This window comes from Lolium rigidum, chromosome 3 (genome assembly GCF_022539505.1).
Source record: "Lolium rigidum isolate FL_2022 chromosome 3, APGP_CSIRO_Lrig_0.1, whole genome shotgun sequence".
In the NCBI taxonomy this organism is placed as follows: domain Eukaryota; kingdom Viridiplantae; phylum Streptophyta; class Magnoliopsida; order Poales; family Poaceae; genus Lolium; species Lolium rigidum.
In genome coordinates, this window is record NC_061510.1 from 268870568 (window position 1) to 268890511 (window position 19944).

Below are 19944 nucleotides of genomic sequence, written 5' to 3' on the forward strand. Positions count from 1 at the left end.
TAAAAGTGAAATTCACTCTAGATATTATTACTCATCAGCTAATTACAACATTTATTCAGGTAATGTCTCGCAACATACATTTCATTTGAATTGCGAGCTGCAGACAGTGTTATTACTACATAAATTGAATATTCACAAGTATTATTACCATAAGAGTTTCCAAAACAACTAGAGTTTCCACAATCTGCCTCAATTATAATTTGCCACGATCGATCATCGAGGCTCAAGAATATAATGACTGATGCTACAAGGCGGTTGGTGTCTTCTTTGCCTCGGTGGTCGTGGGGCAGATGGCCTCCCGGATCTCTTGCTGGATGACGGCACGAGACGGCGCGACGATCATGTCGTCCCAGATGGAGCGTGACCCGCAGGTGGTGGCGCCGCCGGGGTAGAGCTCGTGGAGGGAGGTGGCATTCTCGTTGAGGTTGCCCACTTTGTCCAGGCATTCGATCTCGTTCGGCTCCACTAGCAGGCTGCCGTTGATCCCGCCCTTCCACGCGATCAACTATGAACATTGCAAATCAAGCTGATCAATAACTTTGCAAAAGTTGAACTTAATTGTCCTGGTTAGTTGATTAGAAGTACGTGCGTACGGCGTACCTGCGCAGAGCCCAAGGAGTTGGAACTGTATAGCTTGGCCCCGTCGACGAGGTGGCAGTATCTCTGGAACGCCGCCGCGAATCTCTTGTGCGACATGAGCTGCGACTTCACCCTCACCGCTCTTCCCGTGATGATCGCTCTCCTGCAACAACAGCAATCTCGCCGTCAGCGCTTGAACACAAGATTGAACCAGGAAATTAAGGTAACTCCTGCATGTACCTACCTGATCCCTCTTGCGACGGCGAGGTAGGCGTCGCAGACGACGCCGACGATCTCGATCCTGTAGGGCTTCCTGGTACCTTCGGCGGTGACAAAGTCCTCGTCTTCGGGGACGGGCTCCCAGTAGTTCTCGGTGATGGTGCCGTCGTCCTCGACCTTGTAACCGACGCCCATCCGGTGTCGCTGGCGGTGCACGGCGCGGGCCATGGCGACGGTCTGCTCCACGAAGGGCTCCCACGAGAGCGTGCCGTCGAGGATCACGTCGCGCCCCTCGTTCAGCGCCGTCACCAGCAGCGATGACGCCGCGTCCGTCGACGACTGGTGCACCTGTTACCCAGGCAATTCCAGTTTCATGAATCCGGAATTCGTGCTGTTTCAGAAAATATTTCGAAAAGTTCCATGCTGCGCAGCCCACTAGCTGCTGTGGTCTCGCAACCTACATGTGTTAAGAAAGTTGGGGTGCAATCGCACGTAGGCCGAGATTAGGCCTCTGTATATTGGCAATACCATGAGTGGAACAAGTTCAGTTTTTCTGACAGTTGTTGGATTGTTCAGCATCAGCAACAATTCCCGCCTCAGCTCAAAAACAAAACAAAAAATGATGCCCGCCCTGCACTAGTAGCAAACATTCATTCTGTGACAGACACAGATCTGTCTACTCCCTATTCATGTCCTGATCGACCGCCGACACATATTACGTCGACCCGGCAGCGATCGAACAGAGACAGATCCCACCTTGTGCAGTTGTGCTACACGGCACGAACAAAGCAGATCCATCTGATTAAGCGTAGTGGTCTGACGGACATCAGCTTTGGACCAACAATCAAAGTTTCTGAACGAGGCCGAACTGTCGTCCACGGCTGACATCAACCAGTTCTTCTTTAGGTTTATTTGTGCCTCGATTTGTAATACTGATCGCGGCGAGACAATGGTTGAAACTTTAAACTGTTTCAAAAAAAAAAGAAACTTTAAACTCAACCTTTTTGAACGCGACGATCCTATTTTGATTTATATTTTCGGTGGACAACTCTGTTTGCTAACGTCTTTGGAGGTCGCGGCTGGGATTAGACGCACAACAAATGCGGCACCGTAAAGCGGCGTCCTTCAGTCGACCGGCGCTTTTGAGGGGCGTGACTGCAATGCTCTAAGTACATACAGTTGTTGCTGAGTGTCGGTCGGACGAATGCATCAGGAGGAGTACCGATTAAGCTAGCCTAGTGGAGGGGCATCCATGTGGTCTGGGCACGTCGACATCCATAAATAATTTCTACCTATCGATTGAACTAATAGCTAGAGCATATTTAACGAGAGAAAAACTGATGTATGACTTGCTAACTGCAACGTTGGAGCGAACTGAAACCAATGCCGTTCGGATTTGTATAGCAATGATAGTGATGATGATGATGCTGGTAATACTTTTTTTTTTGAATATAGATTTGATAAGGAACGCACCAGCTCAGCTGTTTGGAGCATGTCGTTGTGGTGGCCCATGGAGCTGATGGCACGGTAGATCACATCCGTCTCCTTGAAGGCATCCGCCTCAACCACCAATGCATTCGCTCCTGCCTCTGTCCAAAACGGCCTGAAATATATATCGAACATGGCCATACATCAGATATATTTGAGATATAATTCGAGATCGTTAAAATTTGATATAGGAGCAAATCTTCACGCACTCTTCAAGTATCTCCTTGAGCACGGTGCTCTTGCCGGCGCCCATCCCGCCGCCCATAAGCAGCAGCACCGGGGACCGGTTGTCATGCGCCACCGGAGCCATCACGTCGGTGCAGTGCGCCTCCTCCTCACCGTTGATCCCGTTGACGATGCCGATGGCCTTCATCTCGTCCACTAGCGTCGAGAACACACGCGTCACCTTCAGATCCTTCGTTATCCGCTCGAACCTTTGCTTCCTGCGGTACGCCAAAGGCGATTGAGCGGTTGAAATGTCCGTTGAAAATATATAATTAACCCGTGCCTTAAATCATTTGATATGCAAAATATATTCCTCTCATGCGGAGAATTCTGCAATGACATATAATCCCTAAGGGTAGGAGCAATGACTAATCACTTTTTCTTCGGTGTCCCACCCTTTCTTCAAAATTTGGTGAACTGAAACACGTGAATGGTCAAGATCTTTGCATATCTCTTCGTAACCAAGGGCGTAATAATTAAAAGTGAATAAAAAGACACAAGTACAAGCCCTAGAGTATCCCGTACGTTCCGTTTAAATCTATAATATTCAGTAGTCATACGCGGAGACAAATGTGTACGCCGAAAACCGACACGTGTCCGTGGGTAAAATGTTACGTCGACCACATCGGCTGGTAGAGGAACAATGAGTACACCTAATATATCTATATAAATGTATATAGCGTTTGATATGGGATTTTACGGGCTAAAAAAAGAAGGCACGGGAAAAAACTTACCCCTTCAAGTTCAAGTTTTGGTGAGTGAGGGACACAGAAGCAAGCCTCAACTGCTAATGGCATGTTTTTTAACCCCGTCACTGGGACCAGATGCATTGACCTTGTTACATGGATACATGTGCACCCTGCACAGTAGGTGCTCACGTGGCCCACCAGCTTTACTGCACCTTACGTTTCGTCAAGCCGTTGACATGAACATGAATATTAGTACGTGGTGACTTTTTTCGCTGCAATCGCACTAGCCACTATTACTTGTTGTTAGCGGTGTTCTATCTTGAGACGTTTAATTGAAGTTAGGTGCAACAACTGAAATAGATTATTGTAAATGATGGACTCGAGTCGATGGATCGCTAGAGATGGGCTACTACAAGTATATCTCCTGAAATCTCCAACATTGATAGCGATTGCATTATAATCATCCACCTGGCTAGCTTGGCCTACTTCATGATGCGTACACATAGCTAGCCTAGTGGACGGTTTTGATATGGGAGTGTACTAATTAAAAATCGTTAATCCAATTATTGCAGGAATCGAACAAAAAGGGTTTTGGCTCCTTATCCTAGTTTTTGCAGTCCTCTGGAAAAAATGCACTATGACAATGTGAGGAAAATGAGAACACAACTTTCCCCGGTTGTTCTATCTACCTTTGGGTTCTAGTGCTGGTAGGTCAAATTTATATCCAGTGAAAAAAATCAGAGTAAAGTTATCAATATTAAAATGGTGGTTTGATTAAGGGCACACTTGGTGATGTAGACATCCAATAGATGATTAGAGTTTTGCGTATGCATATGCGTCAAATATGTTGTTACCCATGTGCATGTGAATTCATTGTAGCGTGTATAATAGTGATGTCGTAACAATTCCACGTAGGATGATTGATGCTGTGAAAGAGATCGATCCAAAGAAAACGAGGTTTTGTCTATTTTAGCTATGAGATGATTTTTCCGAATGCAATAACGGTTATTATATGATACTTAGTATGTTTTGTCTTCTCTAAGTGAAATGCAATGCATTAGAGAAACATGTCTTATCAATCATTATACATGCTCTTAATAAAAATTGAGTTTGTCGCAAGATTCCATTTGGGACCTATAGTCATAGTGGAAGTCAAATCATAAGCAATCCCATATGCTACTATTCTTAACATCCAAGAAACAACATGTACGTGTGTGGTTCGAAAAGTGTATGTGATTATGTGTGTCTAACATGTTAATAAAGGTCTCTTCTTGAAAGATCTCAATCATAATGATGTTCTTGCAGGGCATATAATTTGAATTTTTATTTGACAGGGATAGGACATATAATTTAGTCTTGGTCAAGATATTGGTTATATTATATGTGCTATGAATAAAATAAAACCAGTCCAAATCAGGATTCTTCTACCCAAAAGAAAGTAATAAATAGATGCCTTTATTTATGCTTGAGACATAATTTCATTTTCGTTTGCGTACTCCAAAAATAACAAAGACATAATATATCAAAATACCAGATTCATTATTCAAAGTGTTTGTTGTGCTTTTTCTTTTGCATCTTACAACTCTGCTTACCTGTAAACATCATGAACCTACTTCATTCCATATGTAATTATTCCAACCGGTTGTATATGCATGGTTACTTCTATCAAGTTGTATTTTATTCTTGGCATAAACACACAATCAACAACATGTTGCCAAGTGGATTTAAATTTTACTCCCTACTGAATCAGCGGCAACTAATATAGATCAAAGGACGTACTAGCTTTAAAAAAAAAGATAAATATACTACTAGCCAGTAGGAAAAAATAAGGGAGACACGCAAGAAAGGAAGTAAAAAAAAAAGTAAAGGTTGCACGTGGGTTTGACTTTCACCTGGTGGCTTCGAGCACCAGGTTCCTCAACTTCTTTTTGGTGGCGCTGTCCACGGTCAAAGCCTGCAAATTAAGCGCAATCGCATCGAAGTTAGGGCAATGGGCACGTCGAGATCAGTTGGATCATACAAAATGTGTCTGCATAGCACACGTCCACTTTGCTTCAAGATCCGCTGAAGATGATGCGTTCGTCTCTGATCGGACAGGCATTGTGCACGATCTCTTAATTTCTAAGAGCTTGATTGTACTGTTTGTGTCCGCAAACACAATGATTTGGCGCACGACTTTTGGATTCGAGCATCGAATCAACGACCTTTAATTTGCCAAAAAAGTGGGAAGACATAATGTCTGAATCAACCAACATTATTAGGTACGTACCTGGCTGATGAGCGTGGTGCAGAGGTCCCAGTGGAAGGCGAAGTAGCCGAGGATGCACTTGTCGAGCTCCTCGATGAGCTTGACGTAGAGCGACTCCGCGTCCGGGGCGTTGGCCAGGAGGTCGTAGATGTCGTCCATGCAGTTCTTCGTCTTCTTCAGGTAGTTGTTGGCCACTTTGCAGAGCTGGGGGCACTCGTTCATGTCCTCGAAACCCATCTGCCGAGCTGCAGTTGCATCGTACAAATGAATCCGTTAGCTAACTGATTTTCAATTAGCCATGCTTCTTAATCAGCTCTTCTAGGGTTCACTGACAAAAGATCACTAAAAGTTTAAACCACATATGAATGAGCCCAAGCTGTCGCAGTACGTGGAGATTTGGGATCTGTGAGCCAAGCTGGCTGCTGTCGCCATGCATTACAAGTTGCATGTACAAGTTGATCCCGACAGATCGACCCCTATGGCCCTATCGACCCAGTAGCTAGGACAAGCTCGGGCCACTAGCCAGCCAAGCAAATCAAGTGCCATTACGACCTTTCGCTCTACAAAAAAAAGTGCGGTTATCATCTGTCTCCTTCACTGCGCTGTCAGGCCGGAGAATAGCCATAATGAAAATATCATAGATAGTATATGTAGGTAAAATTTTTATGTGGCACATCAATTAATTAGGAGAGATGTGAGCATAGTATTATAGGTAGATACCGTATCATAGCACGTAAAATAAAAAAAAATTAGTGGCAAACACATCATGTTCATATATTTGCTTGAAAAATTCTACAAAACATTAAATATGATAAAACTATGATACTATATTAATATTGTATTATAAATTAGTATCATATGTATGATACTAGTCTATGATACTTCTTCCTGTGACTAGTCTTAATCCTGCGCACTGCTACAAGGACCTGGGAGCCCACATGTGCCAGGAATTGGTTTGTGGCGTCATACTCGTGCATCTGACAGCCACTTCTTACCACTAACTGATTTTATCTTGGGAGATGACATGTGTTCCATTTTCATGGAGAAATCAGTGCACGTGTCAGTCAGGCGAAGATACTCAGTTCAGTGGCTACATGCTAATCTTCCATTAAAGCAGCAGTGCCCATGTCAATCAGAAAGGGATACCGCCTTTTCTCTGTTTGAGGAAATTGCATTTATTTTGGATCTTGTTTTCCAAAATTATCTTCTATGAATTAGTGGAATCGCTCGAGATATGAAATTTGAAGCACACACTTGGACTAGAAAACGCAAGTTCCGGTTTGTGGCTGAACAAATGCCTTTCCGATTTTTCACGAGAAGGGAAAAAATATCCAAAATCATGGCCCAAAATGCATGGCCATACAAAAGTACGAAACTGTATCCTACATTCCTACTATCCTTGTGTGGACGTGAATCCACAGAGATGCACATCGCCAAATATTGAAGAACAGTGATAAAGTTCCAGTCATTGATCGGATAGACGGAATTTCGGATCAAGATTGGGTGTAAATGAACAGCTGAACGGAAACCTGCACACAGAAAGGCAATTACGCAGCGGGAAGAGAGGGAAATGGCGGGACTGACCGACGTAGTGGGAGAACTTCTCGATGTGCTCGACGTGGCCATGCTCGGCAATCACCACCTTGGGCATTTCCGCCATGGCCGGCGCCGGCAGAAGCGCCTTCATCTTCCTCCGGTGCCGCCGCCGCAGCACGGCTGCAGCCGCGACCGCGCCGGCCGTGGACAGCGCGGCGACGTGGAGCAGCAGCAGCCTGCCGAGCCCATCTGCGCGCGCGCCAACAAAGAGAGAAACAGACCAAGATGAGATGATGAGACCAAATGTCCAAATGAAAATCAGAAGAGCAGAGCGCTGCCTTGTTCTTGCCTCTCTGCATGGTGAGGGCAACTGAGAAGAGGATCGAGTTAGCCGGACGAGATGAGATGGGGATAAAACGGAAACAGGAGCTGCGGATGCCGTTTGATTTACACTTTTTTGGGGATCGGATGAGATGCCGCCGGTGATGGGTCTCTGGCTTGAATGGGATGGGCACGAGGGAGGGAGATACTTATACTGGATGTCTGTATGCATACCAAGATGTCGCCTCTGTCTGCGCGATCTTCGCGTGAAAGAGATGTTCGCGCCAGCGCCTGTATTTTATTCGAGCTGTTGCCAACTTGCGATCCTCGATCTCTCTTATTCTATACCGACTCTCTCCTTCTTCTTCTTCTTGGTCTAGTTTTTTTTTTTTTTTTGCCGGGGAAAAAGACCTCTTCTTGGTCTAGTTTAATTGCTGTTTCTCTACGTGTTGTGGTGTGGGCTAATGATAGTAGCAGGAAACGGAACAAGTTGTTGGCTATTAAAAAGCTGGTGACGATACGCAAAGCAATGCCAGATCAGAGACTTGGTCGTGGGTGATATACATGATGATCGATATTCTGTAGTTACTACGTACGATACAAGTGTTAGTCAACGCCGCCGCTCATTGGTGTAGCTTGCTAATCTCCCGCGCGTGATGAGCGTGGGAGTTGTTCGAGTTCTTCCAGTGTTCTCATCGGCCGCCTTGTGTGATCACACTTGATTTTTTTCGTTAATTAGCAGCAATACTGCAGCTGCTGCTAACTGGATTATTTGCAAACGAGTTATCTTTACAGCGGACTTTGCACTATTTTTTAATGCAATAAAATAGCGGAACTTTTCTTTCTTAGTTTTTTTTTTTGGCTGTGTGCATCCGTACTGCTATTAGGGTGTTGCATTGTTGCAGAGGCTGGAAACCGGTATCTTTTGATATTAATATGTTCCCTTTATCGAAAAAGCATCGCCTTCCAGGCACCAATGCTGCAAAAAATACATAGGGGTGACAATTTTCTGAAACGACATCTAAAATGTTCAGAATGATCTGCTTCTCAATAAGACAACAATAAAACCGGTAAAGTGACATACTGCAACCCTTTCAGTTAAAATGTAAGCCCAGAAACATGGTACAACTCAAACAACAATAGTGTATATAGCATAAAACCACCACTTTGATCCATAAATTTACCGAGTAGTGTTATTTTACATTTCGGGACAAAAAACAAAAAAAAATCTAATTTGTGGAAAAAGAAACAATAAACGAGAATTGACATGAATAGTGATCTGTAAGGCTGACAAGGCACTATTGATTACTTCTGGGCATGGGCAGCTCGGCCCGGACGACCCAACCCGGACTGGCCCAAAAATCCTGGGCCGGGCTTGCAAGTCAGGCCGAGTTTGGGCCTGATATTTGAGCCCAAACGTTAGGCTGGGCAGAGCTCGGGCTTGCAGTTTTCACGATTTAATTAAGGATCGGGTCGGGTTTTGCTTGTTCAGGCCGAGTTCGGGTCCGATTTACAAGCCCGACGATTGGGCTCGGGCTTGACCTTTTAGCTTCGGGCTTTTTCGGGCTTGGCCCGAAACCCGGCCCGAGTTTTGCCCAGGTGTACTAGTTGTGCGAGACCATACTAAAAATACTCATACTAATTTATGAAGTTGGTTTATTTGACCGTCCTCATTTTCAGAATTAGAAGACTTTCCCGTAACTCATGCCGGCAACATAATCACAAAATGGGTGGTAAGCCTTTGATAAACGGATCCCTAAAGCATACAACCTGCATGAACTCATATGTTTAACAATAGGGATTTCTATTTTTGTGCCCTCAGATCCTTAGTTGTGCTCAGTTTTTCCTAGCTCCTTAGTTTTTCCTCAGTTTTCCCCAAGCCCGTGTCTGAAATCATCACACGTGCTGTAACGGCCGGTTGCCCGACGGTTGACCGTTATCTTCTGACTAGTGGGGCCACGTAGAGCCCGCAAAGACACGTCAGACCATCCATCTTTGTTTGACCGTAAGCATCGTTGTATCCCTGACCAAAACGCAAACGAGTGAGGCTTCGGTATATCGAATGACAAGTGGGGCCATGACGCAGATACAAGGGGCAATACACGGGTAGGATTAGATTTTTAAATGGAGCTCTACAACGATGGCACGGAGGAGGTGGCCTGCGGGGTGCCGAGATGAGATCGACGTCCACAAAGAACTGCATAAGGCGAGACCAGACGCATTAGATAGATATGAACTAGACGCGTTTAACCATGCAAAGAAGAGAAGGTCGAGGACATCGACGGCTACCTCAAAACTTTTACTAACCGTGTAGGACACGAACGCGAGCAATGTAGAGAAAACTAGTGTCTCTCCTTTCTGGCGTGTATAGATGGGTGCTAGGAGAGTGTGGTGGCGAAGGGAAAGACCTCGCGGTGGTCTGTGGCGTCCAGCATAGCGGGGCAGCGTGGCCGTGCCCACAGCGGCGTGCATGCATGTTCGGCATTGGCATCAGCATGTACGTTCGGCATTGGCCTCGGCTGTATCTCTGGTGTGTCAGTGATCGAATGAAGGGACGGGATTGAGGGTGCATCCCGACGGTGAACTAGCAGTGGCGGCGAGCATAGCCGTTCTGACCATGCCGACATCGGCATCGGCATAGTTTGGAGGCTGTGGTGTTCGGATCAAGGTGGGATTTGTTTCTTGTACGCCAAAATGAATTTGAAACAAGTTTCATGTTGAAGGTTAGGTAACGAAAGTTTGTAAGTAAAAATTATACTAGCGCCATGGTGAGATTCTTTTTGATAGAGCTATACGGCAAACTTTTTTGACACTTTTTAGATATTCCTTGTTGTTACACGTATGACATCATGTATGGCAAATTTGGGATTATTTGGAGATGTTCGAAAAAATCACTTTGCTTTGAGCAAATTTTCACTTGCCTTACCTGAAGCACTTGAGGAAATTCGATCTTTACAACACCATGCAGCTCATGTGGAACTCTCTGATCAGCCCTCTGATTCATGGTCCTATGTGTGGGGAAATGATAATTACACTTCAAGACTATTTTATAAATTCTGTTCAGAGAGTTTCAGCCTCATATTGCATTCTCATGGCCATGGAAGTCTAAGTGTATACCCAAACTAAAGTTTTACTGCTGGCTCATTTTATTGGATATATTGAACACCAGAAACATGCTAAGAAGAAGACAATTTGTGCTAAACACTGGTTTCAATTGTCTCATGTGCACTAATCCCCAAGAAGAAACCATTGATCATATGCTCTTCCACTGCCCATTTGGCAAATCCTGTTGGAATGTCATACAACTGTACTGGACACAATCAGGAAACAGATTAGAGTTACTGGAACAAGGGAAAGCTAATTGGCATGATCCAATGTTCATGGAGATCTTCATTACTGGAGCATAGTGCGTTTGGAAAGAAAGAAACAATATGCTCTTCAATAATATCAGACCTAAAGTGGAGTCCTAGAAGAGAAGATTCAAAGATAGCTTTGCTTCATTCATATGACTAAACCAGAGATGCATAACTACATTTCTCTCTTTCTAGGAACCTTTTGAATCCCCAATCTTGTCTTGGGCAACCCCCCCGGTACATTTGTAACCATGAACTTTCGTCATTTTGACCTTTTATAGAAGGCAGTAGGAACCTTTCCTACCGTTAAACGTTCAAAAAAAAAGTATGCATCCCTGAATACTTTCTCACTGTGAAACCACATTTTTTCCTAATGTTTTTAGTTGTTTCAGAGACCAATGGCACCTATGATTGCAAATTGCATCTAGCCTTCTCTTGTCATTTTTCACCTTAGTCAACTTAACTTTGTTTCTCACACTATATGCTAACAGTGCTTCTCTCAACTGGTTCACACTATCCATATCAACAAATGGATTGTAAACCTTGAATATGGACTGCAGGTGTTGCTTATCTTCTTCTCTCAAATTCGGGTCATTTTCATCAAAAGCTTACTCGTTTTCCAGTTTAAAATTATATTGCACATCATTGTTATCCTCTACATTTCTGTCCACATTGTCCAGAAATAAATCATCATCACCATCATCAATCTCATTGTCACTGTCAACAAAATCTGAATCATTGTCGTTGTCTTCATCTTCAACTACTCCCTCCGATCCGAAAAAAGTGTCGGAAGGCATAGTATAATAAAGTTTTATAGTAAACCCCTTCCAAATTAATCAAAACAAGATCAGCGGCCATCAATTCGATGAACAGAACAATGGCCGGGACCAGCCTCCTCGCCCCGGTCTAGTCACATCCCGTCCTCTCCGCAGGGCCAGAGTGCGGCGCCGAGGATCCCCCTCGCGGACGCGGGCCACCGGAACCAGAGTGGGCAGCCGTAGGCGGCGGCCGGTGACCGGCGCAGGGATCTGGGCCGCGTGCGGCTGGGGTGGCGGCGGCCGGTGACCAGCGGGGGAGCTGCGCCGCGTGAGGCTAGGGTGGCGGTAGCCGGTAACCGGCGCGGGGAGCTGCGCTGCATGCGGCTGGGGCGGCGGCGGTGGCTTTGATGAGGAGGGAGGCGTGGGTGGGGATGGACGGAGTCGGCTTTGAGGAGGAGAGGCGTGGGTTTCGGGCGGCGTGCGCGAGATGGGAGAATGCGGCCGCGTGTGGTGTCTGGTTGGTTCCGTTTGGGGAGTGCGGCTTAAGGACAAATAAAACTCGAGGGCTTGTTTGCAAAAGCGCCTTTCAGACACTTTTTTCGGATCGGAGGGAGTACATCATATCGAGCACTAGTTCCCGCAACAATCTCTGAATAGTTGTCTCTTTCACTCCCTTGTCCTTTACCTGCATTTGCACTAGTCCATGAACCTGATGGTACTACTACTGTACTGCCAATTTCAACATTAGATATGCTAATCATATTAGGCCTCAACTTCCGAAGATAATTTGTGTGATCAACTAGCATACACACTTTACTCTACTCTAATGCGACACTCATCATATGATGCACATCTTTTTCAGTTTTTAAATAGTAAATTCCATCTCTGATATCCTTCTCTGGCTTCAACCAGTACACGCAGTTTACCATCAAATTGATAATCTAAGAAATGCAGAAATTCTTCAAGCCATAACATGGAAAATATTTTAGAGTGGAAGTAGTCAAAGTAATCAGGAGTGCCACACATCTAAGTGAGATTATCCCTCAAGTCACAAAAAAAAACCATTGTGCTCAAAATCAACTGTGAATACGTGTGGATCATTTTCTGCTCATAACAGTGTTTGCAAAATAAGCATACAAAATAAAATGGACAAAATGGCACTACACCGCCACAAAAAATTTAGATAACACAACAGAAATTTTGGAGAAACAAGGCATGTTAGAAAAGCTGTACAACCACCACGAAGCAGTCCATCTAGCACATGTATCATCGTTATTTGCATCATCTAGTTTTTTTTCGAAATGGGGGAAGTCCCAGCCTCTACATCAAGAGATGTATACGGCTTTTTATTGCATTATTAGCGGACCGAGTTATAAAAAATATTACAAATCATGGATCACTTAAAGTATCTACATGAATAAGGAAAATAAAAATTTGTTCAAAAAAAAATGACAAAAAGAACAAGGTGCCACAAGATCTTTATGTGAGTTGCCGCTCAGAACGCCAACCGCACCAGATGTATAAATCCCGTGCTACCATCGTCAAGCGTTTGCTCCTAATATCCATGTCCTCGCGCACATCCTCTAGCTCGAGATAGAACCATATATGAAACTCTTTAGCTTTCCCAAAACAAAATATTAAACTCTTGTGAAAGTTTATTTTGAGGCCAGACAACTGCTCAAAAATGCAAAGAATCAACTTCATATCAAGAGCTTTATTTTTGTCATGCTCCATAAAAAGAATAGTATTATCAGCACATTGTAGAATGAAAATCCAACCATCGACTAAATGAGGGATTATGCCACTAATTTGACCATCATTTTGTGCTCTCTCAGTCATAATCGCAAGCATATCCGCGACTATGTTAAAATAAATAGGGAAAAGCGGGTCACCCTGGTGCATCCATTTCTTCGTCTGAAAATAATGACCTATATAATAATTTGCATCATCTAGTACAAACATAACATAAAAGTTCAATCTTTTCAATCTTTTATGACAATTTCATCTCATCCGTGCCTACACGAAAACACGGCCTTGGCATGGACTAAAACATCTCCTCCTACAATTTTAACTAGACCATGATCCTCTTACTACCGTAGTCACCTATTCCGTCGCCATTTTATCCATTAGATCAAACTAATCGGGCATAATCATAATCACCGACATACCCTAAGCCTAGGCTCGACGCGGAAACGAAAATTGGTTGCAAAATTCGAGGCGTACCGTGGTCCGGTGGCCTCTCTTGCCATCCTTGGTATTGCGGGTCCGGCGGCACCCAGCAAAGTAGACTGCACGAATGAGGACGAGGACGACGACGAGAACCACGCCATCGAGCATTGATACGTCTCAAACGTATCTATAATTTCTTATGTTCCATGCGACTTTTATGACAATACTTCATGTTTTATACATACTTTACAGCATTATTATACATTTTCCGGCACTAACCTATTAACAAGATGCCGAAGCGCCGATTCTTTGTTTTTTGCTGTTTTGGTTTCAGAAATCCTAGTAAGGAAATATTCTCGGAATTGGACGAAATCAACGCCCGGGGTCCTATTTTTACATGAAGCTTCCAGAAGACCGAGGGGGAAAGGAAGTGGGGCCACGAGGCGCCGACACACTAGGGCGGCGCGGCCTGGCCCCTGGCCGCGCGGCCCTAGCGTGTGGGGCCCTCGTGTGGCACCCCGCGTTGCCCTTCCGCCTAATTAAAGCCTTCGTCGCGAATACCCCTGTACCGAGAGCCACTATACGGAAAACCTTCCAGAGACGCCGCCGCCGCCAATCCCATCTCGGGGGATTCAGGAGATCGCCTCCGGCACCCTGCCGGAGAGGGGAATCATCACCGGAGGGGCTCTACATCATCATGCCCGCCTCCGGATTGATGCGTGAGTAGTTCATCCTTGGACTATGGGTCCATAGCAGTAGCTAGATGGTTGTCTTCTCCGCTTGTGCTATCATTGTATAGATCTTGTGAGTTGCCTAACATGATCAAGATCATCTATTGTAATGCTACATGTTGTGTTTGGTGGGATCCGATGAATCTAGAATACTATGTTAAGTTGATTATCAATCTATCATATATGTGTTGTTTATGTTCTTGCATGCTCTCCGTTGCTAGTAGAGGCTGCGGCCAAGTTGATACTTGTAACTCCAAGAGGGAGTAATTATGCTCGATAGTGGGTTCGTGCCTCCATTGAATGCGGGATCGTGACGATAGGTTCTAAGGTTGTGGATGTGCTGTTGCTACTAGGGATAAAATATTGATGCTTTGTCCAAGGATATTTGTGTTGATTACATTACGCACCATACTTAATGCAATTATCTGTTGTTTACAACTTAATATTGGAGGGGGTTCGGATGATAACCCGAAGGTGGATTATTTAGACATAGATGCATGCTGGATAGCGGTCTATGTACTTTGTCGTAATGCCCTGATTAAATCACATAGTAATCATCGTTGATATGTATTGAATCTTGATTTGTCGATTTCCCACACGTAATTTGTTTACCCGGCATGCTAGTTATCTTATTGGAGAGACACCACTAGTGAGCTGTGGACCCCGGTCCATTCTTTTACATCTGAATACATTCTACTGCAATTATTGTTCTTACTTGTTCTTTGCAAACAAACACCATCTTCCACTCGATACGCTTAATCCTTTGTTTTCAGCAAGCCGGTGAGATTGACAACCTCACTGTTACGTTGGGGCAAAGTACTTTGATTGTGTTGTGCGGGTTCCACGTTGGTGCCGGTTTCATCGGTGTTGCGCCGCACTACATTCCTCCACCAACAACCTTCACGTGCTTTTTGGCTCCCTACTTGGTTCGATAACCTTGGTTTCTTGCGAGGGAAAACTTACTTGTTGTGCGCATCACACCTTTCTCTTGGGGTTCCCAACGGACGTGTCGACTACACGCCATGCAAGACTTTTTACGGCGCCGTTGCGGGGAGATCAAGACACGCTTGCAAGGGGAGTCTCCACTTCCAATCTCTTTACTTTGTTTTTGTCTTGCTTTACTTTATTTTATTCTTGTCTTGTTTGCTACATATTAAAAAACACAAAAAAATTAGTTACTTTACTTTCTGTTTTATTTACTAGTTCTATATCAAAACACAAAAAAATTAGTTACTTGCATTTGCTTTATTTACTTTTGTTTATTTCATCATGCTTCATCCTAAGTTTACCTTGAAAGACATACCGGTAGGACGGGGGTCTATAATTGGAAGAGATAATATAGAAATTTTTTTCACTCATGTTAGTACAGCTGAAGATTTTGAAGATAGACATTTGGTAGAACTTGCTCCTACTTATGAAATAGCTGTTGCTTCTTTAGTACACATGTTGGAAACTAAATTTGTTAATCTCAACCCTATAATTCATCATATGTTTCTTACACTATCTGATACGGAGGAAGGAGAAAAGAAAGATTTTGTCTTAGAAACCCTTCTTAAAGAATTTGGTGGTGTAGCAAGAGAGGCTAGAAAAGTCTTTATTAAATATAAGATGCTTGGTTCTTACACCAACTTTGCTAGTACCCTTGAAAAGATGGACATTGATAGAATAAAGTACACTAATAATGTTAATGATGGAGGGGATATTAAGACATCAATACCTTGCAAGCTTGTAGGAATGTTCGAGGCACTAGAAAAGAATTATGATTGGATTGTTCCCGAAAATTTATTTGATGAGAATAGCAAGCCTAAGAGTAATGAAAAGGGAGCCTCTGAAACTTACATAGATAAGATAACATGCATTGTTGAGGAAACCCCCGACACCCATGGTAATAATGATAATGCTCCATCTCTTGAAAACACTTGATTTGCACTTTCTGCGCCTAGCTGAAAGGCGTTAAAGAAAAGCACTTCTTGGGAGATAACCCAAGTTTCATTTTATTCTGTATTGTTGAGTCTCGGAAGTTGTTTACTACTGTAGCAACCTCTCCTTATGATGTTTTTGTGCCAAGTAAAGTTTCTATGCTAAAGTTGATGCTAGATTTGGATCGCTCCGCAGAAACAGCATTGCTGTCTGTCACAAATTCGTAAAGATTTCCCTGTCGAAAAATCAAAAAAATCTGCAAATTTACGAGCGTGATCCTCATATATGTACGCAACTTTCATTAGTTTTGAGTTTTTCCATTTGAGCAAGTTAAGTGCCCCTGCCAGATTCATCTTTACGGACTGTTCTGTTTTTGACAGATTCTGCCTTTTATTTCGCATTGTCGCTTTTGCTATGTTGAATGAGTTTCTTTGTTCCATTAACTTTCAGAAGCTTTGTGCAATATCCAGAAGTGTTAAGAATGATTGTGTCACCTCTGAATATGTGAATTTGAAATTATGCACTAACCCTCTAATGAGTTTGCTTGAAGTTTGGTGTGGAGGAAGTTTTCAAGGATCAAGAGAAGAGGATGATATACTATGATCAAGAAGAGTGAAAGGTCTAAGCTTGGATATGCCCCGGTGGTTCATCCCTGCATATTTTAAGAAGACTCAAGCATCTAAGCTTGGGGATGCCCAAGGCATCCCCTTCTTCATCGACAACATTATCAGGTCACTTCTAGTGAAACTATATTTTTATTCCATCACATCCTATGTTCTTTACTTGGAGCGTCGGTTTGCTTTTATTTTAGTTTTGGTTTGAATAAAGTTGGATCACATCATTCTTACATTGGAGATATTACGCTCCGCTTTTTCATATGGAACACTTGTGTTCTTAATTGTGCTTTAATGTTCATGGCGAAGGCTGAAATTGCTTCGTTAAATTGCTATTTGGTTGGAATCAGAAAATGCTGCATATGGTTTGGAATAACTTGGCAATTGTTTGAGCTCTCATAGATCATGTTTAAGCTCTTGCATCATGTAGTTTAATCTATTAGTGGAGAACTACAGTAGAGCTTGTTAAATTTGGTTTACATGATTGGTTGCTCTAAGTCTAGATATTTTCTGGTAAAGTGTTTGAACAACAAGGAAGACGGTGTAGAGTCTTATAATGCTTGCAATATGTTCTTGTGTAAGTTTTGTTGTACCTGTTCATACTTGTGTTTGCTTCAAACAACCTTGCTAGCCCAAACCTTGTGCTGAGAGGAAATGCTTCTCGTGCATCCAAACACCTTGAGCCAAAACCCATGCCATTTGTGTCCACCATATCTACCTACTATGTGGTATTTTTCTGCCATTCCAAAGTAAATTACTTGAGTGCTACCTTTAAAATTTCATTCCTTTATCTTTGCAATATATAGCTCATGGGACAAATAGCTTAAAAACTATTGTGGTGATGAATATGTAGTTATGTGTCTTAATTCTTATAAGTTGCTTGTTGAGCGGTAACCATGTTTACAGGGACGCCATCAACTTTTTACCTTTGTTGGATATCATGTGAGATGCTATGCATGTTCGTCTTGTACTGAAGTAAGTGCGATTTCATGATCAAATGGTTTGAGTATGCATATGTTAGAGAAGAACATTGGGCCGCTAACTAAAGCCATGTATCATGGTGGAAGTTTCGGTTTGGACATACAACCTCAATCTCTTATGAGAATATTATTTGTTGAATGCTTAAGCATTAAAAGAGGAGTCCATTATCTCATTGTCTATGTTATCCCGGTATGGATGTCTAAGTTGAGAATAATCAAAAGCGAGAAATCCAATGCGTGCTTTCTCCTTAGATCTTTGTACAGGCGGCATAGAGGTACCCCTTTGTGACACTTGGTTGAAACATATGTTATGCGATGATAATCCGTGTTTTCAGAGCTGATTAGGACAAGGTGCGAGCACTATTAGTACTCTATGCATGAGACTTGCAACTTGTAGGAAGTATTATGCATAGCACATATGAATTATTACTACCGTTGACAAAATTGTTTCTATGTTTTCAAAACAAAAGCTCTAGCACAAAAATAGTAATCCATGCTTCCCTCTGCTGAAGGGCCATTCTTTTACTTTATGTTGAGTCGGTTTACCCACTTCTTTCTATCTTAGAAGCAAACACTTGTGTTAGCTGTGTGCATTGATTCTTACATGTTTACTTATTGCACTTGTTATATTACTCTATGTTGACAAATATCCATGAGATATACATGTTACAAGTTGAAAGCAATTGCTGAAACTTAATCATCCTTTGTGTTGCTTCAATGCATTCTACTTTGAATTTATTGCTTATGAGTTAGCTCTTATGCAAGTCTTATTGATACTTGTCTTGAAAGTACTATTCATGAAAAGTTTTGCTATATGATTCATTTGTTTAGTCATTATCTTTGTTAGCAATCTTTTATTCAGATCACTCCATTCATCTCATATGCTTTACAATAATGTTGATCAAGATTATGTTGGTAGCATGTCACTTCAGAAATTATTTGTGTTATCGTTTACCTACTCGAGGACGAGTAGGAACTAAGCTTGGGGATGCTTGATACGTCTCAAACGTATCTATAATTTCTTATGTTCCATGCTACTTTTATGACAATACTTGAATGTTTTATACATACTTTGCAGCATTATTATACATTTTCCGGCACTAACCTATTAACAAGATGCCGAAGCGCTGAGTTCTTTGTTTTATGCTGTTTTTGGTTTCAGAAATCCTAGTAAGGAAATATTCTCGGAATTGGACGAAATCAACGCCCGGGGTCCTATTTTTACACGAAGCTTCCGGAAGACCGAGAGGGAAAGGAAGTGGGGCCACGAGGTGGCCGACACACTAGGGCGGCGCGGCCCGAGCCACGGCCGCGCGGCCCTAGTGTGTGGGGCCCTCGTGTGGCCCCCGCGTTACCCTTCCGCCTACATATAGCCTTCGTCGCGAATACCCCTGTACAGAGAGCCACGATACGGAAAACCTTCCAGAGACGCCGCCGCCGCCAATCCCATCTCGGGGGATTCGGGAGATCGCCTCCGGCACCCTGCCGGAGAGGGGAATCATCACCGGAGGGGCTCTACATCATCATGCCCGCCTCCGGATTGATGCGTGAGTAGTTCATCCTTGGACTATGGGTCCATAGCGGTAGCTAGATGGTTGTCTTCTCCGCTTGTGCTATCATTGTATAGATCTTGTGAGCTGCCTAACATGATCAAGATCATCTATTTGTAATGCTACATGTTGTGTTTGGTGGGATCCGATGAATCTAGAATACTATGTTAAGTTGATTATCAATCTATCATATATGTGTTGTTTATGTTCTTGCATGCTCTCCGTTGCTAGTAGAGGCTCTGGCCAAGTTGATACTTGTAACTCCAAGAGGGAGTAATTATGCTCGATAGTGGGTTCATGCCTCCATTGAATGCAGGATCGTGACGATAGGTTCTAAGGTTGTGGATGTCGTTGTTGCTTACTAGGGATAAAACATTGATGCTTTGTCTAAGGATATTTGTGTTGATTACATTACACACCATACTTAATGCAATTATCCATTGTTTACAACTTAATGCTGGAGGGGTTCGGATGATAACCCGAAGGTGGATTATTTAGGCATAGATGCATCGTTGGATAGCGGTCTATGTACTTTGTCGTAATGCCCTGATTAAATCACATAGT

The 19944-nt window shown here is 43.2% G+C and overlaps 1 protein-coding gene across 1 annotated transcript; it reads right to left on the minus strand.

The window, feature by feature from the left end:
- On the minus strand, nt 1-7469 carry LOC124703415 (calmodulin calcium-dependent NAD kinase-like). Its single transcript, XM_047235632.1, has 9 exons — nt 7334-7469; nt 7033-7233; nt 5470-5693; nt 5093-5154; nt 2496-2729; nt 2272-2401; nt 824-1146; nt 601-742; nt 1-505 (listed from the first exon to the last, which is right to left on the minus strand). Exons 1-9 carry the CDS (start codon nt 7341-7343, stop codon nt 245-247), a joined length of 1587 nt encoding a protein of 528 aa, XP_047091588.1. The 5' UTR covers nt 7344-7469; the 3' UTR covers nt 1-244.
- Nucleotides 7470-19944: the final 12475 nt, after the last annotated feature.

What these genes read in the sequence shown, in the direction of transcription:
- LOC124703415 (XM_047235632.1), bottom strand. An exon ending in GAAGTTCTCCCACTACGTCG is followed by an intron (nt 5,694 to 7,032) that starts GTCAGTCCCGCC and finishes ATGCAACTGCAG; the next exon opens with CTCGGCAGATGGGTTTCGAG. An exon ending in ACTCCTTGGGCTCTGCGCAG is followed by an intron (nt 506 to 600) that starts GTACGCCGTACG and finishes CAATGTTCATAG; the next exon opens with TTGATCGCGTGGAAGGGCGG.